This window comes from Danio rerio, chromosome 5 (genome assembly GCF_049306965.1).
Source record: "Danio rerio strain Tuebingen ecotype United States chromosome 5, GRCz12tu, whole genome shotgun sequence".
Taxonomy (NCBI): Eukaryota; Metazoa; Chordata; class Actinopteri; order Cypriniformes; family Danionidae; genus Danio; species Danio rerio.
The window spans coordinates 40644633-40671552 of record NC_133180.1 but is presented as its reverse complement, the minus strand read 5'-3'; the positions used below and the strand labels follow the sequence as shown (position 1 = coordinate 40671552).

General features: G+C 35.9%; 1 protein-coding gene and 1 long non-coding RNA gene across 4 annotated transcripts in view; one reads left to right on the top strand and one right to left on the bottom strand.

Annotated features, from left to right (window-relative positions):
* Nucleotides 1-26920, top strand: part of rasgef1ba (RasGEF domain family, member 1Ba) — a 104142-nt gene that overhangs the window by 59419 nt on the left and 17803 nt on the right. For 2 of the 3 annotated variants that reach the window (NM_199829.2, NM_001431104.1), the window contains 4 exon segments: nt 19987-20172; nt 21164-21286; nt 21372-21509; nt 26658-26870. In NM_199829.2, coding sequence (NP_956123.2) covers nt 19987-20172; nt 21164-21286; nt 21372-21509; nt 26658-26870 — 660 coding nt within the window. 3 annotated transcript variants of the gene reach the window in all.
* On the bottom strand, nt 222-26920 carry LOC141385567 (uncharacterized). The gene is made up of 3 exons (XR_012406188.1): nt 26599-26920; nt 2828-2951; nt 222-2726 (listed from the first exon to the last, which is right to left on the bottom strand). It is a non-coding gene; the product is annotated as an uncharacterized lncRNA (long non-coding RNA).

The following is a 26920-nucleotide window of genomic DNA, read 5'->3' as shown; positions in this document are numbered from 1 at the left end:
TTGGTACAGCTAGCATTTTTTTTTAACCCAAGTAACTTTATTATTCATCTAAAAATATTTTTCAGGTGTCTCATATAACAAGTCTACTAGAGGTGTGCTGTCTACATTTTTAGAATCTGAAATGCATTTCTTAGAATGTTTTGTACCTGAAGGGTTGTCCATCCAGCAGTTGATAGGTGAGGGAAATATATTTGATTGTAAATCATAGACACTGTTAAGTTGATTTGTGGTATTTATTTGAACTGCACAAAAGAATCCTTTATTGGTTGATAATATGTCCCTGTAAATATCATTAGTGTTAACAGGAACAAAAGTTGTTGGCTTCACACTGCCCTGGAGCATTCATTTTACTTAGAAACTGCAGTCAAATATATGTTCAGTACGTTTTTTTTTACGTTTTTAGAAAAAGTAGGATGAAGCGTGTATTTGCCATGAGCCTGTTTTGCTTTTATTAAAAATGTTAGGCAGATCACCTAATTTAGTTAATGCATGTCTGTACATTGACAATATATAACTTGCACCATATATATGGTTGTGTACTGTAAAATGAGATACTCTTACAGTGGTCTATAAGATTATAGACTTCATTTATGTTCTACATGTTGATGTAAAGAGAACTAAAGTATATCCAAGGAGTACAAAGTGTTTTGGAAAGCAGAGGGCTTCTGATAGGAGGGTGTGTGTGTTGATAACTTTGTCTGTTTGGGATGGGCTGTTCAGCTTCCCTTTCACTCGTCACCTTACCAGGAAAACAGCATGATCACACACAACTTTAACGTGACTGAAATCACCAGATCCTTACTCTTTCCCTTAGAATAAACACAGGGACCCTTCATCGCTAATCAAAACATTACTATTCAGATAAGATTTGTCATAACCATGAGAGTTTTAATCACACTTTTAACTAAATTTAACCACATGAATTCCCATATCACAGCAGTTTTAAATCATATACTCAGATGAGATTTTAGCACTTCTCACATAAAGTTTAAGTTAAATATTTCCCTTCCATTAGGCACGTTTGTGTTATATAGCCTACAGTGGGTAAAATGAGTATTGAACACATTGTGATTTTTCTCAGATTTATTTCTAAAGATGCTGTTGACGTAAAATTGTACCAGATTTGGTAGAAAAAAATATGTTCATACAAATTAAACAAAAGTATTAACAATGTAATGACACAAGGAGAAAGTACTGAACAACTAAAATGTATTTAACACTTTGACAGCTTCAAGATGTCTTTTGGATGGAGTCACATTATTTTCGACCACACTTCAATGGAGTCTTAAAATCTCAATAGTCATATGGGTTTCTTCTATGAATTCTGAACTTTAATTCTTATTTTTTATTGGATTCAACTTTTCAGGTGATTGGCTGGGCCAGTCTATGGCTTTATTTTCTTCTTCGGAAAGCCGTTGAGAGTGTTCTTGGCGGTGATTGTGTACATTGACTTGCTGAAATATCCACCCTGGTTTTTGACAATGAGGAAGGTCAGAGGCTTGATTTCTAACTTGAGATATTTCATCTGCTGTCTGGGCTTTCCATGCCATTTTACACCTCCCTTTCTTCATGTGTTCAATACTTTTTCCTGCATTATTTCATTTTATTACACATAACTTAGTTTCTAAACTAATCAGTTTTGTTTTCTTTGTATGTATGGGTTATTTTGGTTGTTACCAACAATTGTCAAGTCAACAGCACATCAAGAAATATGTTTTGTAAGAAAAATTGTCAATTGTAAATATGCATTTTACCCACTGTAAATCATTTACAGATAACAAAGGGGTCTCTCCAAAGATTGCAGTTTTTATGTCACCTGCTTATTTTCATGAAGAGTTATGTTTTCAAATTAAGCATAAAAATCTCTCATACATTGCATTTAGTGTACACATCGCATTTTACAGTTTTATTAAAAAATGTAAATGTAAAAGGGCTAATATTACCAATATTTACAAGCATTATAAACATGTATAATAATTAATTTGACTCCACAACAAAAACGTTTAATTTACCGATATTAAAAATAGTAAAAAAGACAGAAAAAAAGTCTTAAACAAGCCAAACATTTTGTCCCATTCATGATTAACATCCGTCATTTAAAAAAAACCTATAAAATGTGTTTACAGTAAAAGAAAAAAATCAAATGCATTCAACACCAATCTAAAAACCTTTTTTACTTTCTTTAATAATACTCCTATTTTATTTACTTTAATAATTAGTTTGATTAAAATTGTTTTTAATACGTTTTTATCTGTTTTTAATCATTTTACTGTTTGTTTGTTTGTTTTTAATTTCTTATACTTGTCTTTTTTATTATTGTTTATGTAAAGCACTTTGAATTGCCACTGTGTATGAAATGTACTATATAAATAAACTTGCCTTGCCTTTTAAGTAGAAGCAAATTTCATATGGAAGAATAAATGTTCTGAAAAATATGGTGCTTAACTTTTTTAAGACATTCGAGTTTCAACGAATTAGCTGATCATGTTGTCACGATGCCCGTTTTAGGAAAAGCTATTTTCAAAATCTATGTTTACAGTAGCTGTAAAAGTTAAATAGGAGGGATAAAAGGGGCCTCATGCTTCTGTCTGAGAACCCAAAACAGCACTAAGTGCATAATAGGCGCATTGTCCATCAAGTCCAACCTCCCCTCCTTTTCAGGACAAATTGTGCAATCTGTCCCAATTTTCAGGTCTGAACATTAGCCGATCAAAAGGAGAAATGGTCTGGAAGAAAGAAATGACACACGATGTAAAGGTCACATACTCATACACAGTCAGGTATTTGGGAATTCTTTGAGTTACCAAAATGTGTAATATCTACATACTCTTTTATCAGGCAGATAAATCCAAGGCCGGCTCCATCTGGGACTGCTTTGTGTGGCATTTGGCGTGGCATGACTGCCATCTGCGCTTGCATTGTTTCAGGCACTGGTGGCATGATGGAAAAGGCTGTGAACAGGGTCAGAGCAGACAGTCTAGCGGCCCGCTCCAAGAGACAAACGCCAGCATTAGGGAAAGTTAATTTTACAAGTAAATGCATTACTGACTTGTGTTACATCTTTGAAAAAGCACCTGAATGTGTTACTTAGTTACTTTTTAACCATTATGTTTATTTTGCATTATATCAACTGGGCTGGGCTTGTTTGGTTGTAATTATTAAAACAACAATCTTGTCTAAACGAAAGGTCCTTTTATTCCAAAAGTCATTACTTTTTGATAAAGTCACTCTAAAGTAAATATTTTAGTGGTGGAAATTAGTGGTAGGCACAATCTGATTCCTAGATTAGTCTTGACCTACATTTTTTATTTACGTATTTATTTTTGGTTGTGCAAATACATCTTTCCAACAATCCATTCAAACCAAAATCTAGACCTTCTATTTTTTTATTCAAATTTTATAATTAGACTCTATGTACGACAGTACTTAAAAATTATTTGCTCAAGAAATTTAGATTCAGGATGAACAAGCTCTCAAATTAACATTGAAATGCTAGATCACAAAAATCAATGCACTTACAAAGAACAAACTATTCTTATTCCAAAATAACATATTTAAGATGCAATAACATAAAACATCTTACATAACATATAATATAACATTTAACTCTAGCTTCAAAACATAGTAGTTCACAAAGTACCTCTGTTTGCAACAATGTACAGTAGCTCACTTTCATTCACAGTCTGTGGTTCAAAACACAATCTGCAATCAGTTGTACACATTACATTATTTTCCTCCTGTCCACATTCTTTGGTGATCCTAAAGCCGGTCACACACTAGATGAGAAGTGCATAACTGTCACATCTATGTCAGCTCAAGGTTTTACTTTGTGCCACGCCACATCTTTAAAGTTCTTAAGTTTGTCCATCTTTTTCCAAATGAATCAAATTCAGCAGCATTGTGTCTGTTAGCGCTTATTATTTTTCTGTTTCTAGCTTGCACTATGCAGGATCGCACTGTCACTATTTCATTTGAATACAGGGTTACACTTTATATTGATGGTCCATTTGCTGAATTTAAGTTACATTGCCACAACATGCCAACTAATTCTGGGGTTAGGGTTAGCGTAAGTTGACTTGTACTCGCAAAGTTTCTTATAGTCAGTTAAATGTCTGTTTAGCAGTAGTATTAACAGATATTAAGCAGACAGTCTACTAATACTTGAAAGGACCACTAAAAAATAAAGAATACAGAATTACAGAATACAGATCTGATTCTGACTTTTGAAAGAAACACGTTGAAATATTAACTTTTTCCCCAAAAAGTAACTAGTTATGTTTCTTTATATTGTAAGCAATGCGTTAGGTTACTTTTGAGTAACTTTTGCGTTACTCTTTCAAACTTGCCGTTTTTTCTTCCTTTTTTTAAAATAGAGTATCTCTGCCATAAACAACATGTTTTATAACACTCACCTCCATTTACCTTTTAAAAAACACATTAAAAATGATAACTTCGAATAATGTTGTATTCTGAGGACTTCCTGACCCCATAGCTGTACATGCTGTATATACCGATTAATAAAGATTAAAGCCATGTGCTTGCTACTTTCAAAATAATGAGAATACTTCCATCGCAGAAATGTAAGGCTCTGGCCAGCCATCTTTGTTTCTGTCTGTTCCCTTGGGCAGTGCATTCTCTCATTGAGTGCGTGATTCAACATGACAATGTTAATTTTAATTTAACAATAATTTTTAAAGAGCGAAATAGTTAAAATAAAAAGTAACACGCATTACATTTTTTAAAAGTAACTAAAATATTACTACTTAATTTAAGTTTTTTTTTCTTAATTTTTTTTCTCCTACCTACATTTTTTGCAAGGTCTTGGATAAAACTCTATTTTCTTCCACCAATATTTTCTTGCAAGGTCTTAAAAAAAATAATGAGTTACCTTGTTACTTTTAAAAGGTAATCTGATTACATCACTTAAGTTATTTGCAATTCATTGCCTCAAACACTGGCAAAGCACAACTTGTCCTAATGTACGACTACATGGCATTACATAAATGGTCTGAATTTGTGTCATCTTCAGGGGCTCAGAGCTCAGACAGAAGGGGCAGTGGAGCTCAACCTTAGACTTGGAAGGCCATGAAAAGGAAAAGTTGTTATGTAATCTAAAGAGATTATCTTAGTGGACTGTTTTGTCTTGTTACTTCATTCTGTGGCAGTGACATCATATCTGGCCATTCCTGAGCGATGTGAGATTATCCAGTGGCCGGCTTTGAAAAATAGAAACGGCAGATATGCAGCCAGTTGACTGAGCAAGTGTCCTTTGCATTTCTGGAATTAATGAAAGAGGATAAACACACAAGTGGGCCTGTTCAGCTGTTCGGCTGAGGCGGATGCATCCACCCTTTACTGGGAACATCATAACCGTCTGTTGACAGCAACATCATGAAACCACTTCTGACTCTCTGAATGCTGTGGGTGGAAGCTCATGCTGCTGCTCCGCTGTTGAATGTGTATGTTCTGTGAAGTGGGCTGAGCTGCATTATAATGCCACTGTTTACATGCAGAGTGTTTTCTGAATAAACCTCACTCAAAACTCGCTCAAAAATGAACATTAAGTACATTTACAGCCAATTTTCTGGTTATGGGTTTATATGCTCACGATCAAAAACATATTACAACAGTAAGATATGCACACATGTTGGTCTATTCTTAATAAATGTAAATAATTAGAATGAGTATAATAAGTATAAGTAGAATGTTCAGCAGTCATTACTCCAGTCTACAGTGTCTCATACTTCTTAAATCATAATAATATGGTGATCAAGTGGCTATTCTTATTATAAAAATTAAGTGTTAAGTAGAAGATAAGTAGAATCTTAATAATAAGTAATGGTAATTCATTAGTTTTAAATATACAGTCATTATTTGATATTATACACTACCTGACAAAAGTCTTGTTGTCAATCCCAGTGATAAGAGCAACAAATAATAACTTGATTTGTAGTTGATCATTTGGAAAAGTGGCAGAAGGTAGATTTTTCAGATGAACTGCATCCCAGTTATCACAAATAATGCAAAAGACCTACTGGAACCCGCATGGACCTGACATTCTCATAGAAATCTGTCAAGTTTGGTGAAGGAAAAAGCATAGTTTGGAGTTACATTCAGTATGGGGGTGTGCGAGAGATCTGCAGAGTGGATGGCCATGTTTACAGCCTGAGGTTTTAAGACATTTGTGCTGCCCATTACATTACAAACCACAGGAGAGGGCAAATTCTTCAGCAGGATAGTACCCCTTCACATACTTCAGCCTTCACATGAGAGTTCCTAAAAGCAAAGAAGGTCAAGGTGCTCCAGGATTGGCCAGCCCAGTCACCAGACATGAACATTATTGAGCATGTCTGGGGTAAGATGAAGGAGGAGGCATTGAAAATGAATCCAAAGATTCTTGATGAATATTTGAGTCATTGCAGAGATGTATGGATGCAGTCCTTCAAGCTCATGGGAGTCCTACACGGTATTAATTCTTTGTCCACTGCACCATGACTTTATATTCTCTACTGTACATTATTTCTGTTAAGTGACAAGACTTTTGTCTAAGTAAAGTCAGACCTTACTGTCCTTATTAAATCATTAAAAATCAAGGCATGATCATATTTTAGTTTGGTAAATAAAGCGTAATCCAGAGGCCTTTGCCTTTCATATAAGCCACTTGTGATACCAAATGGTCAACTAGAAGTCAAGTTATTATTTGTTGTTCCTAAAACTTGAATGGGCAACAAGAATTTTGTCAGGTAGTTTATTATGAGTAATACAGTCAGGAATATGGCTTGCTGCTATTTCTCAAGCATATTATTAGCTTAGATAGTTGTCCACCTAATTATGCCCATTTACTGGTAATTGTTTTACCCTCAGGCAATCAAGGTGTAGGTATACATTTCTTCTTAAGTAGAACATTAAAAAAAATATTTAGCTAAAACTGTGATTGGTGATTAATAAAATGCAAATCATCAACTATCAGCAATTTGTTTTAGATAAATAATAATAATAAATAAAAATATACGCTATACATGCAAAACTCAATTAATACCTGTAACTTCTGACATTATATTAAATCAAAATGTTTGGTCTGCAAAAACATCACTTAAAATTGGTGCTTACATTACTACTCATCCACAGCTCATTGGTTTCCTATGTCTGACTATAATGTAGGCATGGAAGCAATGTGGTCCCTGAATAGGTTAGATTCTCGAAAATGTGACAAAACAATTCCTTTTCCTCAGGTGGTCTTCGTGTTTGTTTTGACAGGGGGGTTGGGGGGTGGAATGTCTCTGCCCAGAGGGTGGACGGGAGACGGGGGAGGAAAAGGCAGAGTATGTGGGTCACAGGGAGTTTGTCTGGGTGTTGTCTTCTAGTTTCCTCCGTTTCCTAACCTTCCCCCCATACATTAATGTCACTACACATGCACACATGCAATGTCTTCCAGCTGCTCGCTTAGTCTCATATGTTTTAGGACCCCTCCCAAAAGCTCATAGCTCGGGAATGCTCAATCTGTGACTTTATAGGCCTCTACATTTAAGCCTGTTTGTTTGTTTGTTTGTTTGTTTGATTGATTGATTGTTTGATTATTTATTTATTTATTTATGTTTAATTGCATTTTTTTAATTGCATTTATTTTATTTTATTTTATTGCATTTAATTTTTTATTTTATTGTATTTTATTTTATAGCATTTTATTTTTATTTTATTTTATTGCATTTTTTAAAATTTCATTGCATTTTATTCTATTCCATTATAATTTATTGCATTTTTTATTTTATTGCATTTTATTTTATTGCATTTTATTTTATTGCATTTTATTACATTTTCTATCTTGATTAATTTAACTATATTTATTGTACTTGTACTATTATTACACTAAATTTTTTACATTTATATTATTTTAACTGTATTTTCTATTTTATATTGTGTTTTTAATGCATTTATTTAGTTTTTTTTTTTTTGTAGAACTACTATTGTTCTAATATGTTCTTTACCTTTTTTCTTTTCTTTTTTAAGCTTTGTTTTAATATTCAGTGTTAGTATTCGTAAATCTCTGCATTTTTGATACCCTTTAAATTTATCTAAAGATTTGCTATTTTTCTCATTTTTCTTTGGACATCATGTGAACATCTACAAAGGTCATGTAATATGCCTCTCATTTATAGAGTTTTATTACCCATCCTCTTTTGTTGACAGTTTTTTCCCAGACCAAGGCCTTCCATCTCTTCCTCTAGTCAAAGATAATTAAAATGTCAGCGCTCCTTCAGACGTCCAAGTCACAGATGGACACAAGACAGTCTTTTGCCCTCAGACTGACTTAAAGTACTGACTGTAGCAGCCAGATGGGAACAGAAAGCATAAAGCACACAACATATATGACTATATTTAGTTTAGACTAGAGCTTATAAATGTAAAGCTGGTCAGTATTGTGATTGCTTTGAGCTGTTAATGCTGTTATATGTCAGATCTGGCAAAAAAAAGTTGCATAATTCATGGCTTGCATCCAAGTAGTGTAAACATCCCTACTGAATAAACAATATAGTGTGTGCTGTATGGTATAATCCGGTTGTGTCAGTATTTTATTATTTATATACAGGTGAGTCTAAGCCTTCATCATATTATTGTGTTTACCCCTGAGAAACATGGACAGCAGATCATGTTTGGCCTAGGGTTTATATGGGAGTCAACGAACATGATGTATTTTCAGGTTTCCCGTTCGTTTCCCTGCCAGTCAGTCTCCCACACACCTGCTAAGCCAAGAGGAATTTGGTTTGTGTACCGTATGTATGCGTTAAAATATTTGCTGTGATATTCTAAAGGAGGAGCTTGATTCATATTGACGGATGAATGTTCTAAAATTTCCAGTTATTTTCTGGGAAATGCACAGCCTAAGTATTTCTATCCAGGTTTAGAACTGCCATACAGTTTCATATCACTTTTCTAAATAAAATTTGTTTAATTGTCATTATGTAAAATAATCCGAAAATATTGCATACCCGAGCTGTAATGTTAACAGTTAATTTGTAATAATTTGATGGAATTATATACACTCATGGCCACATTATTAGGTACACCTTACTAGTACCGTGTTGGACCCATAATCATATTGACATGATATAGCATCACACAGTTGCTGCAGATTTGTCGGCTGCACATCCATGATGCGAATTTCCCGTTATGCCACATCCCAAAGGTGCTCTGTTGGATTGAGATCTGGTGACTTTGGAGGCCATTTGAGTACAGTGAACTCATTGTCATGTTCAAGAAACCAGTCTGAGAGGATTCACGCTTTATGACTTGGCGCGTTATCCTGCTGGAAGTAGCCATCAGAGGATGGGTACACTGTGGTCACAAAAGGATGGACATGGTCAACAGCAATACTCAGGTAGGCTGTGGTGTTGACACGATGCTCAGTTGGTACTAATGGACTCAAAGTGTGCAAAGAAAATATCCCCCACACCATTACACCACTACCACCAGCCTGAATCTACCATCCAAATGTCACAGCAGAAGTTGAGCCTCATTAGACCAGGTTTGAATTGAACCCTCAGTTTTCTGTTCTTAGCTGACAGGAGTGGCACCGGGTGTGGTCTTCTGCTGCTTTAGCCCATCCGCCTCAAGGTTCGATGTGTTGTGTGTTCAGAGATGCTCTGAACTGTTGTCTTTCTATCAGCTTGAACCAGTGATTGGCTGATTAGAAATTTGCACTAACAAGCAGTTGGACAGGAGTTCCTGATAAAGTGGCTGGTAAACGTATACGACTTATTTGTGTGTTAGAGCATGTAGACCATTTTTTATAGTGTTTAGTAATGCAGTTATGTTTTACTTCTGAGAGGTTATCATTCAATATTTAATTCTACAATAATTGTTTTGATGACAGATGTCAAACAGCACATAAGATAAGATGTTGGCGTGATTGGGATTCGGTCACATCATTTGTTAAGGCACATTCGTGTTTATTTATTTTTTTGCTAAGTAATTGATTTGGGAAATATGTGTCAAAAATAGTTTATGAGCGTGTCTTACTAGATTCTGAAAATAACCAAAAAATATTATGACAATATTACATAGTTCATACAATTTTTATGGACATGTGAATCTTGGCATTTTCATCCAGCATATCCCAAAATTTGCATCAGAAAATGTGGAAGGGAAGATGGCTAATGATAAAAGTGTTTTCTCTTTGTAATTTGGGGCTGATTCTGTCAACCGAGTCGCTGTTACACCTGTTCTTTGATCTTATCCGCTCCATCTGTGACATGTTGTATCATGTGGCATCTGTTGATGTGGAGAGCGGAGGAGAGGCCAGATCTGTGACCTTCAGGACTGAGTTCAATGGGTTATTATCTGCCACAGTGATCCTAATGAAAAGTCTTCAGCGCTGAGGTCACCTCAGAAGAAACGCAAATCTCTGAGGCTGAATTTCAGTTGTTTTTTGAGTGTGTTCAGAGAAGGATTGACTGAACTTCACATCAAGGTTTCTCAAAAGTCACATCCCGCAGTCAGAGATGCCCTATTTTTTGGTTTCTGGGATGTGAGTGATTTTGTCAGGCAGGAATATAAAGGCGTTCTCCTGCAGGCTCACGCAAATAGCGAACTAGGCCAACTGTGAAAACTGCTTCAGACATTACTCTGGAAATGTATATTCTTGGCTAACATAGTTCCATATGGTTTTAATCATTATGTCGTATTTGACTATACCTGACTTGTGATTTTAAGGGTCCACTTGTGTGGTCTGCATTAGTTTGCAGAGCTAATGTAAAACCCATAGAGGGAAACTGACTGGGAAAGTTTTTTTTTTCCCCAGTCGGGGTTTCTCTGGTATGTTTGTGAAGAAGTCTATATAGACTTTCAGTAAAATTGATTGTGCCTATCTCAGCATGTTTTGTAAATGTTAAGTAAAGCTCTGGAATTAAGTGGCTGACGGAGAAGGTGAGAGGTTTTGTATTAATCTTTCTAAAAAGAAAAAGATCACTAAAAAGTTCAACACCCAAAGTAGGACAAATATTAATTATGATCTATGTAACTTATAGATAGTTTACTCAAAAATGATAATTCTGTCATCATTTACTCTCCCTTTACTTGCTTAAAACCTGTTGAGTTTCTTTCTTCTGTTGAACACAAAACAAATACTTTAAAGAAAGATGGAAATCTGTAGCCATTGACTTCCATAGTTCTGTTTTTCCCATGGATGTCATTATTACAGCATACATGGTTACAGGTTTTCAGCTCTCTTCAAGATATATTTTGTGTTCAACAGAATAAAGAAATTCATTAAGGTTTGGAACCATTCGATAGTGAGTAAATAGTGAGTAAACTTTCATTTTTGTGTGAACTATCACTTTAGATGACAATTTTAGCTTACGCCCTATGCTTAACCATTTAGTCAACAGTTTTAGAAGAACCATGATCATATTGTAAAGAACCACTTTCACATGTTCATATTGTAAATTCATCTAAATAAAAAAATATATCTTTTTTTTAGAATGACAAGATAGATTTCATGGATCTTAAATTTTCTTCAAGGAACCATCAATGCAAGCAAATCATTTTTTTTTAGTGTGCACTCTCGTAATTATTTTTTTATGTTTTCAGAGTTATGTTTGAGGATCAGAAGTTAGGAATCAAATTTAGTATCAAGTTTATAAGAAAGGGGATGAGAATTATTCGTTCATGAACCATTCAGAGTCACATTTGTTTCAACAAATAGTTTTTTGATAGCACACTAAATGTCCGAAAGCACCACACATGTGCCTTGTTCCTCATTCGGAAGCTAATTCTGAACCTTGAGTCACATTGGTTTCCATGCTTTGACTTTTCCACGCATGTGATCTTCTGACGTAACATGTGAGTGGCTAATGAGAGTATATGAAGAATGATTGAGTAAAGAAGAAGTAGACTGTAGCGACCTACTTCGGCCCTTTGTCTGGAATTGGTTGCCACCCATTATTTCTGATTTGAGGCCAGACTTATGGTTTTTCCCAATTATAGTAAAGGTAAATATTTGGTTGGGGAAAGCTGATCTGTGTTCAGTGCAGAGGTAAGCAGGACCTGAAGACTGATTTGCTGGAATGAAATTTGGTGTGGGTTTTCTACGGGCTTACATAAAATATTTGGGTCAGAATCAATACGTGATGTAAGCCAGCCTTGAGTTAAATATCAGTATGTCTGGAAGAGGTCGGATTGGTTTACTGTGATACAGAAGGTCTTCGTCTGACATTTTTTACTTGTTAGAGTAAACTGAAACTCTATCTTGTATAATGGTAGCTTTTAAAATTGATATATGGAGTGTTGTAAATTATTTTAATGAATGGACTTGCAAAATGAAGTCGCTATTAAACAAAGTGATAACAAAGCAACACAGCAGAGATCAAAAGATAAAGCTGATTGTGACCTCCTTGCCCTCAAGTAATGGAGATTCAACATGAACATGCAACCACATGGTATATTATGGCTTCTAACACTTTAGTATCTAACTACTTACGGCATCTAACTACTTTGTTATTTTTAACACTGAGCCTAATCATCTCTGTCAAGCAAGAGTAAACAGTGAGTACATTTTGGGTGAACTATGCCTTTAAGATAGCATTTTTAGCTCATGCCCTTTATACTTTCAAATAATAAACAAAATGGACCAATGGAAAGAACCATTTTCATATTGTGAAGAACATTCATTAATTCATCCAATTTCCTTTGGCTTAGTCTCTTTAATGATCAGGGGTCACCACAGTGGAATGAACCGCCAACTTATCCAGCATATGTTTTACACAAACAGCTGCAACCCAGTTCTAGAAAACACCCACACACTCTCACATTCACACACATTAACTACGGCCAATTTAGTTTCAGCTCTAGCACATGTCTTTGGACTGTGAGTGAAACCAGAGCACCTGGAGAAAACCCATGCCAACACAGGGAAACCTGCAAACTCCGCACAGAAATGCCAACTGACCCAGCCAGGGTTCAGAGCAGCGATCTTCTTGCTGTGAGGCAACAGTGCTTACCACTGAACCACCGTGTCACCACAAGAACATTTAATTAATCTAAATAAAATTTCAGCCTGTAAATAACTTAAAAGTATCTATATTTTTTTTATATAGATTGTTATGTGATCATTGGTTAACTGTATCTAACTACTTTGTTGTTTTTCATCTCTGTCAGCTTCTAGTACATTTGTTTTCAAGGAACAGATTTACCCAAAGTTCAGTAGCCTGATTTGAGAACTTATACATTTTTGATACAAGACTTGCTTTGTTTAATAAAGTAATAGAATGTCAGATTTTAAATTACTTATCAAAATCATTCATTAGCATTTTTCTGTTTTAGAGACAAGTAAATAAAATGTAACACTAGGCAGAATCAGCCATTCTTTTAAAGCATTTCAAAGATCTAAATTATTCATGTTGTCTCTCACTTTTAACATGCATAATGTCCCATCACTGCTAAACAAAGGTGTGAATACCTCTGGAGGAGAAGAAATGCTGTGCCAGACCGTCTGTGCTGACTAACCACAGATGGGATGTGTATTTAGCATGCCAAAGGATTGGACTTGAATTGACTTGTAGCTGTTTCTCTTCAACTTTTTCTTTTCTTTTTGCTGTTAACATTAACTTTTGCATAGAGCTGAACTCTTAGCCCTTCATATCTTTACAGACACCTCCACAATTCAACGCTTCACAATGAACAATGAATTTCAATACACAGAGGTTATATAACTGTGGGCCCATTGTGGAGGTGTTAGTCAAGATGTGAAATCTGCGAACGCTTGTTTTCAAGCATAATGCTTCCTATTTTCAGATGTTATTCAGGCTGTTTGTCAAAGGCATCAGGAAACATCTTCATTTTCACACCCCTTTTGAATATTCTTTTCTGATGGAGATTTGAGAAATGATTCATAATGTCTTAAAAAAATTCTGCTCTGTCTTAAAGGGGTAGCTCACCCATAAAATAAAGTTCTATTTACTCTATCCCCAGTTGTTAAAACATTTATGAGTTTATCCTATTATACACAAAAAGAAGATGTTTTAAACAATATTGCAAACCAGTTGACCTTTTATAGTAACACTGCAGTAATACTGAGTCCATGAAACTTATGTTAAACTGACTTAAAACAGCTTGCTTAACTTTTAAAATTAAGTTAGAATGTTATTAACTTAGTTTAATAAATTAGAATGAACTAAAAACATGCTGTCAGGATTAATTGATCATATATTGTCTTGTAGCTAGTTTCACCTTTAGATTGTTAAAATTCATATTTTCAATAAGTATGCCTTCAGTAAATATTATGCAGCATGCTATAATTTGTTTTAATTTCAGCTGTAAATGTAACTGATCAATCTGTCTGTCAGTTCAAGTCTGATCTGTGCCATTGTTGTTGCTAAGCTCAGTTAACACACCTCGTGAAGGTGAGATGGGAGATGGTGACCTATTGGCCCCTTGACCTGCGGGGAGAGAAAGGAAACCTCTCTGTGAACTGTTAAAGGTATTCACTTCAGTATCTGGGTGAAGGTTGCTCATTATCAGTCAAAAAAAAAAGTTTCTTACACAGACACTATCAGTAGGCTAAATAACAGATTAACTAACCACAAGAACAAGACAATGAGACATATTACCTTCTGGACTGTTGTCTTATTTTATTTTCCTCTATGTTTGGATATCTATGAGCTAAAACCATGTGGGATGCTAAATTATTTTTTGTTGTTTACAAAACTTATGCAGTGGCGCAGTAGGTATTGTTGTCGCCTCACAGCAAGAAGGTCGCTGGTTCGAGCCTCGGCTGGGTCAGTTGCTGTTTCTGTGTGGAGCATGTTCTTCTTGTGTTTGCGTGGGTTTCCTCTGGGTGCTCCGGTTTTCCCCAGTCCAAGGACATGCGATACAGGTGAATTTTGTAGGCTAAATCGTCCATAGTGTATGAGTGTGTGTGGATGTTTCCCAGAGATGGGTTGTGGCTGGAAGGGCATACGCTGCGTAAAAACGTGCTTGATAAGTTGCCAGTTCAATCCGCTGTGGCGATCCCGGATTAATAAAGGGACTAAGCCGACAAGTAAATTGATGAATAAATGTTTACAAAACAATGGCAATAAGAATATTCTGTTCTACAAGGTGGATATATAGCTAGATAATCATAATGTGATAATGTATGTATTTCAGACGCTAAAAACAGATTAAATATTATTTTCCAATGCATTCATGTATGTACAGTTTCTGGCAAATTAGTAAGTTAGATTGTTGTAAATTAGTAAACTAGACTCATTTCTTATGAATTCAAATAAAAATGAGTCTTTAACCATAAAAGTTTTTCCAGATGATTTGGCTGAGAAAAGGCTTTTAATTTCCTTTTTCGGTTCTTTTTTTTATTTTTAAATGAATTTCTCCTCATATGTTTTCGTTTTCATGTTTAGCCTGGTGGGCACGCGCTCACATGCACGCGGGCGTTCTGTGCTGTCCGCTGATTGGCTGACACTCATCCTACAGCCCAGCCCCACTATCTTTTACTATTCGCGCGCTCAGTGGATCCGCACACTTGCTGGAGATCGAGAGTGAAATGCGCGTCGCGCGTACTGCCTGGATTTATTTATAAGGATCATGTGCTTCATTGTCACAGTCCGTATCCGTGTGATCTTGGAATACGCAGCGTGATTTAACACTTGTTTGTAGTCATTTTTTTCTTAAGTGTGTGATTATACGTCCGGAGGTTCATCTTACGCAGCCATTCAACGCCAAACTTCTGCAGGGCTGCTGATCTACAGTGGAGTCTTGCTCCGTTTTGAGGTGAGAAACTCAAGAGATGCTGAATGATCTTTCACATCAGAAATGCTCGATTGACGCTTTCGAGTTGCGTCTGTATTTGCATGTTTCAATTTACTTGACGTTATTTACGACCCGCTATGCGTCCGTCGGTCAATAAATACGCTCATACGAGGCAAAACTTGCTTATTAAACGTAATAAACATAATGAGTTTTTGGAGAGTTCATATGCGAAAGCTTCTACGTGCTGTCTAAATGTTTCTTCTAAAATAAGCGTTTTTCTCAGGCTCGTGTGTATTTTCTATCACTAATTTCAAGTATATGATGATGGACAGGTCCTTTTCAGTGCCTTTAGAGTGAAATAACAAATAAAGGAGGCTGATACTGAAAACTTTTCATTTTGTAAAAAGATTTCAGACCAGAGGCTTTTTTTTTATATGAACATCTGTGACAGCTATTGATATTGATGATACGATCTGGTTTTAGTGTTCTGTTGGTTTTGATTGAGTTTTTAAACATGCTGATATGCCAGAAGTGTTTATATATATATATATATATATATATATATATATATATATATATATATATATATATATGTGTGTGTGTGTGTGTGTGTGTGTGTGTGTGTGTGTGTGTGTGTGTGTGTGTGTGTGTAAATTTTATAATTTTTTGGTTATTTATTGTAATCTTGACTTTTTACTGCTCTATTTATTGGTTAAACGATTTCTATTGATATAATTTGATGGTATGCTTGCGCTATTTGATTTTGTCATGAAAACTGTTGTACTGAATGCTTGTATTGTAAAATATCTTAAGTGTTTCAGTATAGTTTCATGGCACTTTAGGCAAGGTTCCTCTGTCATTGAAAGCTAAATTTCTCAAGGGAAATTTAGACAATTCTGTGAACTTTTACCTACCCTTTACTTGTTTTAAACCTTTATGATATTATTTATTCTGTTCAACACAAAAGAAAATATTTTAAAACATTTTGGGAACCTTTAGCCATTATCTTCCATAGTATCCATTTTTCTTACCATGGAAGTCAATGGCTAATGGTTTTCAGCTTACTTATAAATATCAGCTTTTGTGTTTAACAGAATCAAGAAAATCAAAATGGTTTAGAACCACTCGACTAAATAGAGAGTAAATTTTCATTTTTGGCTGAACTATACATTTATTATGATTCCTAACCTTGAAGACCCAGTAGTGATTGTTTGGAAAATCAAGGATGACGTATAATTGATTAATAATATAGCGTTCATGACCTGTACTAAACAAATTGTATGTGCTGCAGAATGAAGACAGCAGCTTTGTTTATTTGGGTGTTTGTAGTAGTGCTCTAGTGGCTAGTTTGGGGACTTCCGGATTGCTGCTGAATATTCCCTTGTTGGTTCAAGATGATCATTACCAATTTGTTTATTCCCACTATCAAATTATCAAATAAGTTGTTTTGGTGTTTAAGCAGATTGAAAAGATTAAGCAGATACAAATCAGTAGCATTTGATTGTAGTTTTATTGAATTTTTTTGTTGACTGAAATGTTTCCTGAAATGCTGATCTGTGTTAGGTCTTTGTGATTTGGCTGGACTTTGCCCCCGTGTTAGGAGTCACACAGGTAGCTCAAAGTGCTTTGTGCCCCACCACCAGTCTGTACAGCCAGCCAAGCCCTTTATTTACTCAAACACACTTGAGTAGTTTTAGTGAAGCTGTAGCTCCCTTCCCCCTTCATCTCGAACACACACCTGCTCCTTTCCCAAGGCTAACATGTAACCCATTTTGACAGAATCCTTAATTTGAGCCTGATGCTGAATTTATCAATTGATTTATCAAACAATGTTGTCACACTGCGGGATCACAACAGTTCTTTTCCTCATTCCTTGATGTTCATTACATTGTTTTAAAGTAGCTGGTCATTACTATGTTTTCTGTTTAATGTGGTTCACACAAAAGTCAATTGAATATGGCAGAAATGGCTTGTTTGAGTCTTTTAGTGGAATGTGAGTTGATAGATGTTTCTGCAGTGATCAGACTTTTCTATTTCTAGAGATCCTTGGTTGTTTGTGAATTCAGCATGAAGTAAGTGACCTTTGAGGAAAGGACTGCCACATCAACTTTACAGCTCCGTAAAAACAGTCCAGAACACTGGGTTTTACCAATGTAGCCTTTAGTTATTTTTTAGTTTTTTTTTTTTTTTTTTTGCTTTAGACATTGTTTTGTTGTCAAGAGAAAACTGGTAGATATATTAAAAAAACATTTTGAAATCGCAATTTCAATGACAATCTTATAATCTAATATTATTAGTAAAATATATGTATAATGCTTATTATTGTTTTCAATATTGTAAGATACTAGTCTCAATACTGTCCAGTGAAAGGATAAAACTTAAACAGAAACTGTATAAAAGGTGTCGGAGCCCAGAAGATCAGACAGTTTGTTTATCTTGTTTAAAGTTACTTCATGCTTGAGGAAGCTGTTTTGAACTAGAGACATGGTAATCAACTCTACAGTCAACATGTGGGTGGGACTGGTTGCTTTCTGACAGTCATAACTAAAATGCAGCCAAATGTTCTACGTAGGCTAAATAAAAGCTCTAACAAAAACAGTGCAGTAACTGTGTGAAAGCTAGGACCTTTTTTGTTTACTTGTATGCTTTACAGCCCCTGTTGTGAAGACTGTGCTTAGTGTTTGTTTAAGCAGGACAGGGTAGAGGACGTGTGGCCGGCCATACTTGACACCCGTAAACAAATCCAGATTCCCCTGCTACTCATCAGCTTCGGCTTTGTTTTATTCCCTCACAAAATTGAGTCGTGCTGCAGCTGGTGTGTCTGCTGAGTTTAAAGGGGCTTTGACTTTTTCTGTTGCAGTTTGAGCAGATTTGCATTATAGCCCGAGGGTTTCACTAATAAGGTTGCATGGGCAGATGCGCAGGGGGATCCAGTTTTTTGCCCATATGATGGGACAAATTGGACTCGAGTCAACACTGGATAGTTAGAAATTACTTACCTAAAGTTTTAACAAGTGTCTATATAGAATGTGAGATGAATTTAAACTGAATGTGGTTCCCAAAGACATCATTCATAAAGGACTTGACAAATTGTCAATTTCTGGTGATGAGCACAAAGTCATTTTGGCCTTCCTTGCTTTTCATTTCATTGACTTGTTCAGATGGTATAACACATGGTAAAGCAGATGCGCAGGGGGAGTTTGCTGCTTTGACCCTTTTGGGGCTCCATTTTGATGCTAATGTCTATGGTTTTATGAAGGGGCTTTTCTTGGGGGGGCTGTGGAGTGAGCATATCCTTCATCGTACAGCACCTCCTCCCTCTGCACAGGACTTCAGTCCGATTCTGGCACACAAATGCCTGCAGGCTTGAATAGGCAGGCGACCATTGAGGCTTCACATTGTTCGGGGTGTCCCTTGACGCCTCGTGCCATAGCTGTGAATGCCTCCATTGAGAGGCCCATGTGCTCCATGTCCAGGAATCTCACTTAGAGTCACGGGCTGAGCTCCGAAATGGCACAGAAGCTTGTGCTGGCGTGATAGAGCTACCCGCGTGATAAGGTGATGCATTGACTTTCTGCTATTCCACGAGAGCCTTGGAGATGTGAGAGGGAGGGAGGCAACGTGAGCCAGCACTCTTTGTGTGGGTGAAAAACTGCATTTGGTTGTTTATCACCTCAAGCTAACGCTGACCGACTCATAGGACTCGTCTGTAACGGGCCACGTTTTGAGGAGATAATAAGAATCCTTCTTTTCAGAAGCGCTAGACTCATAGGTCACTCTGTTTTTTGTGTCAGACTGTGGTTAAAAGAGCCTCTGTTTTACACGTCCACGTGAGGTAAAAGCACCATGAAGATTAATTTGTTGGTGTTTGTGAGTGAAATCCGCCAGCGGTACATTCAGCTGATATCTTGGTGGATTAGAGCCAGCGAGCGTGAGTCTGAAATTTTCACAGAATGGAGATTAAACTCAAGTTCTCACAGGCTCAATCATGAAAGGTGTTTGCACATTGAGATTAATCACGACATGTTAATCTCTGCGAGTCGTCCATCCGAAGAAGAGTAATTTTCCACTCAGCCTCCTGTAATGATACTGGGGACCTTTCGTTTTACGCAAAGGTAAACAATGTTCTAAGGAGGACCGAGGATTGGCATTAATGAAATGGTTATTGGTCTATATCAGTGTATGTTTTTCATTTGAGGTTTATCTGAGGCTTATCTGACCTGCCTTTCTTTATTTTCTCAACAGGACAAAATGCCTCAGACGCCACCCTTTCCAGTGATGTATGGATCCACCAATGGATACAACAAGAATCTCTACAAGGCCAAGGAAGAGGACTATGAAGGCTTGTATTACCATGACAACAACCTGATATCTGGGTCCTTGGAGGCTCTTATTGAGCACTTGGTTCCTACAGTGGCGTACTATCCAGATGTGAGTGTGCAAATATTCAGCAGTTTCAGATATTGTTTTTTACTTTGAACTTTGTCAAAACATTGTAACCATAAAACACATTTAATAATTGAAGTCAGAATTATTAGCCCCCCTCTTTATTTTTTCCCCCAATTTCTGTTTAATGAAAGAAATATATATTTTTTTCAACACATTTCTGAACATAATAGATTTAATAGCTCATTTCTAATAACTGATTTATTTCATCTTTGCCATGATGACAATAAATAATATTTGCCTAGATATTTTTCAAGACACTTCTATACAGTTTAACGTGACATTTAAAGGCTTAACTAGGTTAATTGGGTTAACTAGGCGGGTTAAGGTAACTAGGCAAGTTATTGGAAAATTATGTTTTGTTCTGTAGACTATCGACTATTGCTTAAAGGGGCTAATAATTTGACCTTAAAATAGTTTAAAAAAAATTAAAAACTGCTTTTATTATTGTTGAAATAATTGAAATAAGACTTTCTCCAGAAAAGAAAAAAGAAAAATAAAAAAATAATATATATATATATATATATATATATATATATATATATATATATATATATATATATATATATATATATATATATATATATCAGACATACTGTGAAAACATCATCTGGCATATATTTAAAAAAAGAAAAAAAATTCAAAGGGGGGCTAATAATTCTGATTGCAACTGTATGCACGCATCCATAATTTGGAGTATCATAATTTAAAATCATTTATTCACAGTTATTATATGTAATAAATAAATCTGTTTTTAATATGGACATATAAATAAAAACATTAAATAACTTTTTATCATATTTACAAACAAATAAAGGCAGCCGAAGTGATCATGATATAAAACCATTGAAAAATAATTCTACGGTTAGGCCTAAGCATTTAAATTAAGCTAACCAGATATGTTGTCTTGAAATATAGCAGTAGCTAATTAGTGCTTTCATTTTCATCTGATTAGTATCTTATTTTTGATTCACAGAGGACATACATCTTCACATTCCTGCTCAGCTCGCGTCTCTTTCTTCACCCATATGAGCTGATGTCCAAAGTGTGCCATTTGTGTGTGGACCAGCAGAGACTCAGTGATCCTCAGGCAGACAAGGTACAAACTTGACTCTACACCGATTATCCAGTATCAGGGTGAAACAGTTTGTAATTACATTGTTGTTTTTTCCACTCTTTTGTAGGCTAGAGTCAAGAAAATTGCTCCCAAGATCCTGCAGTTGCTGACTGAGTGGACGGAGACGTTCCCCTATGACTTCAGGGATGAGAGGATGATGAAGAGCCTGAAGGAACTAACACATCGTCTGAGCACTGGAGAGGATGTAAGTCTTCTCTTTCCAAGTATCAGGCGATCGTTTTAGCTGAAACAATGAGCTTTTTATTCTCGAGGAAATGTCAGCTAAAGGCCAATGCCGTTTTAAAGTATTAGTCACCTGAAAGGTGTGAGTGCTTGCGTCAAAGACATTAGCCTTTCTTTATGGCCTTTGTGCCACTATTAGCATAGACCGGGCAAAACATTTTTGCATAAGCCTTAGCATGGTTCTTTAACGTTCAACTAGTTAAGACGTAAAATGTCACACGCTGGGTGAGAAGAGTGTCAACACCTGGGCAGTGGGGGGGTGAAATTTCTTTAGTACTAAATCGCTCTGACAAGAGGGACGAGAAGAAAGCTCTTTTGTTCATCTGCTTTTGTCTTTACTGGTGCTTTTCCACGGGCTGCATTTAAATAGTTCTATTAGCGCTGACTCGGATGCTACCCTGCTTCTGGCTTAGCGTTTTTTTCCTCAGAGGGACTTTTTTACCACATTTAGCATTGTTATTTATGCCAAGTTTTTTTAAAACTTCACTGGGGAAAAATCTAAAGCAAAGTATATTTTATTTTTTACATCAGGTTAACTTCAGCTCTATCATTTTGCTGTCTGTCAGCTGAGCATTTTAAATAAGAGAATATGAATAAAACCGAATGCCTCCATCAAGTTTTGTCTTTAAAAGACCTTTGTGGGCTTTTTTGATCATCCACCGCTGACCAGAAATTCTTGATTTTGTTAGTGTACGGTAAATAAATGATAGATTTTCTGTAGTTAGCACGGGTCATCCCAAGTGGTTGGAGTGCGTTAGTGTAATGACTAAAGAAGAGCAATAGTTAGAATAGACAGTTTAGGATGGAGGATGCCAACGCTTCAGATTCAAACAAATGAGGTTTGACTAACCTGGAAAGACTTTGTAGTAAACACGTGTGGCTATTGACCTGCTTTATCCTGACCCAGGAGATCAATGACCTTCTGCTCTACTGGCTTATGGAGGAGATTTTTACAGCCTACTCATTCTAGTGAAAGGGGTGATAAGCTAATAAGATTGCATGTATGCTCAAAAGGCTACATGCAAAGCTAGAACTGTGTAAGGATCAGTGATAGTGTATTTGATTAAAAATGTACTGCTGTTTTATGAATGCGTTATAAAAATATGATGTGTAGGTTTTATTTTTAGAATTAAAATATTTATATAAATTTGAAAATTTCAGAATGATAAAGTTTTCAAAACAGTCAGGAATGCCCAAACTTTTTCGTATGAAGGACCAAAAACCAAATATCATTGAGAGCCGTATGCCTAAGATAAATATACCAAACTCTTTTGCATTAAAGCTGCCATGGGTAATTTCCTAATTTATTTAATAATATTTACAAAATAAAATAAAAAATTACTTTGCATCATATTAACTATCGCAGTATAACTTTTAATAATAGGTTATTGCAATAAAAACAAAATCAAATTTATAACACAGTAGAGTTCAATGTTTAATACATTAGTCAAGCAGAATTACCCTTTGGCTTGATCTGCTCAACACTCTGCATTGTCCTCTATCTGTCGAGTAACAGTATGTACATTTTAAACTATATTACAGCATTTAAACTGAAACATTTGATTTAATTAATGTAGCTTAACAATATAACAAGCAAAAAATAGGTTACATTAAATTTGAAATGACAATCTCTAAACCATCCCCATCATTCTCCCTCCATTCTCAGAAAGAGGGCCAAATCAAAGGTTACCATGGGCCAATTTTGGCCCGCGGGTCCTTGTTTGGGCATCTCTTGCTTAAATTATAAAATGTTATATAATAAATAATGTATAATAAATAAACTTAATTAAAGGACGTTGATGAATGGGTTTAAGTAGTTTCCTGTTGTATTATACTATACTATACTATACTATACTATACTATACTATCAATGTTAAGTTTCTCATTAACATTTTTAACAAAGCAAGGCTCATTCAGATTGTAAAATGCTGTGTTGCTTCCCAAAAAACTTGTTTAATAATAATAATAATTAATATTTTTAAAAAACACATACTTGGCTATGACTAAGTGTTGCTGATGGTAAAAGTGCTCTTTGTGTTTAATCAAAGTATAAGGAGAAATATAACTTTTACACATGATATTTTTAGAGTCATTTTATTTTAGGACTGATTTAATAATAAAGTCTTTTAGATCTTTGCATTTGCTACATATGCGAGACAAATGAAATCAGTGTTTTGAGTTATGGCTGTCTGCTAGATGTGCATCTATGCATGACGAGTGTATCATGAAGAATGCATTCAGTCACAGTTGGAGCATCAATATGTTGTCTGTATTATGCAACTCAGTCGCGGCTTTTTCTGCCATGTGAACGGCATGTACTCGTACGTGAATGATGTTAATGAGAGTGTCTGTAACAGTAGAGCACTGACTGGGGATTCACAGCAGCCAGAGCCGCACAATAGATGTATTTATAGCCAGACATGAGTCCATCTGAGACAAATGTGGTGTATTTTTAAACGTGCTCTCCAGTGTTTGCAGCCCATCATATCAAGACCAATATGGTGTGGTTTCCAGTCAGAACTCTAATGTTTTGACCTCTCCTGGACCTCATCAGCCCTTATGAGCATGCCAACAGTTTGCTGACCTGCTGTTTTCAGTCTTTTTACTGGCAGTTGCCTCACAGGGTCCTGAGAATAGATGCCTTAACATCTGTATCCAGACCACAGTTTGTCCTCTGGCTTCTGGTCAGCTTAGATTGTCATGTGGTCTCTGTATAGGAAAGGCAGGGCGCAGTTGTACATTTCCAGACACAGGCATTTGGTGCACATTTGGACACCTTTTGCCCAAATTCTGTTTATTGGGAAAGTAATGTAAACCGGCGTTTACTTTTGACCTGGGTGTGGTGTGTCCATGCCAGATTGATCTGTACTCTGAGCTTGTGCCATGCTGGACGGCTGTCCCACACTCGTGCCAGGGATAAAAAAGTGTAGGCTGCACAAAAGCAGCTTTCTCATTTTTCCACAACAAGTGACTTGTGTCTGATCTGCTGCTCAAAATGTCAAGCGGTTATCGCCAAGTCCTCCTGCTAAAAATAATCTTTCTCTCCTCTGTGTCAACATATGGTGGACTTTCGTAGAGGGAATTATTAAGATGCTCTGTGATCTTTTAAAGTGCTGCAAGGTCTTGTTTCATTCTGAACACACACACTCTCTTCAAATCGTCAATATTCTTGCATCTACACAATGTGCTGGAGTGCACAAGAACGCAGGCTGTTCTGAGGCAGATGGATTTATGTGCCACTGACCTCCTGCAAAACAGATTAATGGGCCACTTTTTATTTTTTATGCGTCAGAAAGGATTACAGAAGGCCGGAAGAAGCGGAAGATGTTTTGAACACCCTGCGTTTAATCAGGAAAATATTTGAACACTAGCTTTTTATCTACATGGTTAAACACAAAGCCCAAAGGCCTTTTCACACCAAGGACTTTAACAGTATAAATAAATTATCATATATACCAGTGGGCAATAATGTTGGTGGTAGAATTTCACTTCATTTGTTGCTTAAAATGCTTTTAAAACTGGATGAATCCTATTTGGATGATAATAGTTTTAGGTATGAAATGCTTGATTAAAAATGTTAATTGTCCAATGTAGTTCCAACAGTAATTTTTCAGTGTGATTTATGGTTATTAGATGTATTGTAAACTTCACGAATCTCATAAAATTAGGTACATTTGATTATAGTTATTGTTATTTACTTTTGTGAATAAAAAGTATAAAAGATATTAGTTGATATAAAAATGTATTTTATATCGATTGACTTGTATATGAATAGAAAAGCATAAACAAACCAGACTATATTAACGCACTGTATATTTATTTGTAAAGCGGTTTACACTTAACCTTAAAATAGTACTTTTCTAAAGTAATCTTAGTTAAAATAATTTTTAGGTTTACTATTATTAAATAACTATTATTATTTAATTTTATGTTTATTAGCACTCAATTGAGTACAATCGTACAATACTTCAAGGTACATTTGAATCTCCGTATGTGACCTTAAGTGACATACAATTTACATACATTATTGTCAGGTGTACTATACATAGTACTCAACTTTTGTTATGAAAAGAAAAAATAGCTTAAAACTAAAGAAAATAATACAAATAAAAATACATCCAGGGTGAGAACGCATAATATAATTCCTTCCAGAATAATCTCAAATGACCACCTCCATTATACATTGTGAATATATAACTAGTTGAGCATCTTCTATTTGTTTATAGCAACAAAATGAGGTATTCTAACTGAAACATATTCAACACATTTCCTCCATTTTCCCAGGAATATATCCTTCTATAATTTAACTCCCAGAAGTGATTTTTTTTTTGCCCATTATAGGGAGCTCAATAGTTGCATCTCTCCGATTATTTGAGGTTGATCGCTTTAGGGGTAGCCATTTGCGTTTGATTGCTTTTTGAAACTTGCAGCCACGAGAGCATTCATCAGGGATTCATTTTATGCTGTTACTGTATCTGGATTTAGTTCAATACGTATAATTAGTCAAAGTTATACAAATAACTCAAAACTCATTTTGAGTAAGACCATTTAAAGCCATTTTTTAGTTGAGTAAGACAAATTCACATTCTAAGTTTTGAGATCTTGAGGCCCACTGGATATCCAGCAGGATGTAGATTCTTGCCTGGCTGATGTTGAGCAACAGGGCATGACCCGCTGCTGTCCTCTACTTATGCAACAGAAGTCCAGAACTGTGTCAGGCTCTTATTATTAGATAACTCCACTCAAAGCCATCTTGTGTTACGAGGGGAAATGGGAGGCATGCAGGACCCTTGTGAACCGTTGAAGGACATAAATGAAGTACTGCTGTTTTGTTATCCTGCTTTAACTGTTTATGTAATGTACTCTTCGTCTTGGAACGATAGACCCTGTGAGCTAAACCATATCACGGCTGACCAATCAAGAGTAAAGCGCTATTATATGTCTGAAAATCCATTAAATGTTTACAGGGGCAAAACACTCTGTACATTTCCTCAGCTTTCTTATCAGTGTGAGACACATTGTGTTGTCAGTCTTTACATATGAATGATTACCTTGTAATTCTGGTCAATAAAAGCAGGGTTGTAAATCCTGATCTTGTGTGTGTCTTCAGCTGTATCGTAAGGCGGTGCAACAGATGACACAAACGCTGATCCGTAAGCTCACCACACTGAGTCAGTATGAAGAAGCGCTGGCCAAGATCAACTCCTCGGTGACGGACAGACTAACCGTGCTGAAGACCAAACCGCAGTCCATCCAGAGAGACATTCTGACCATCTGCAACGACCCCTTCACCCTGGCACAACAACTCACACACATTGAACTGGTGAGAAGAATTTCCTCAGTTTACACAACCTCACATTCCTCACCTCACCC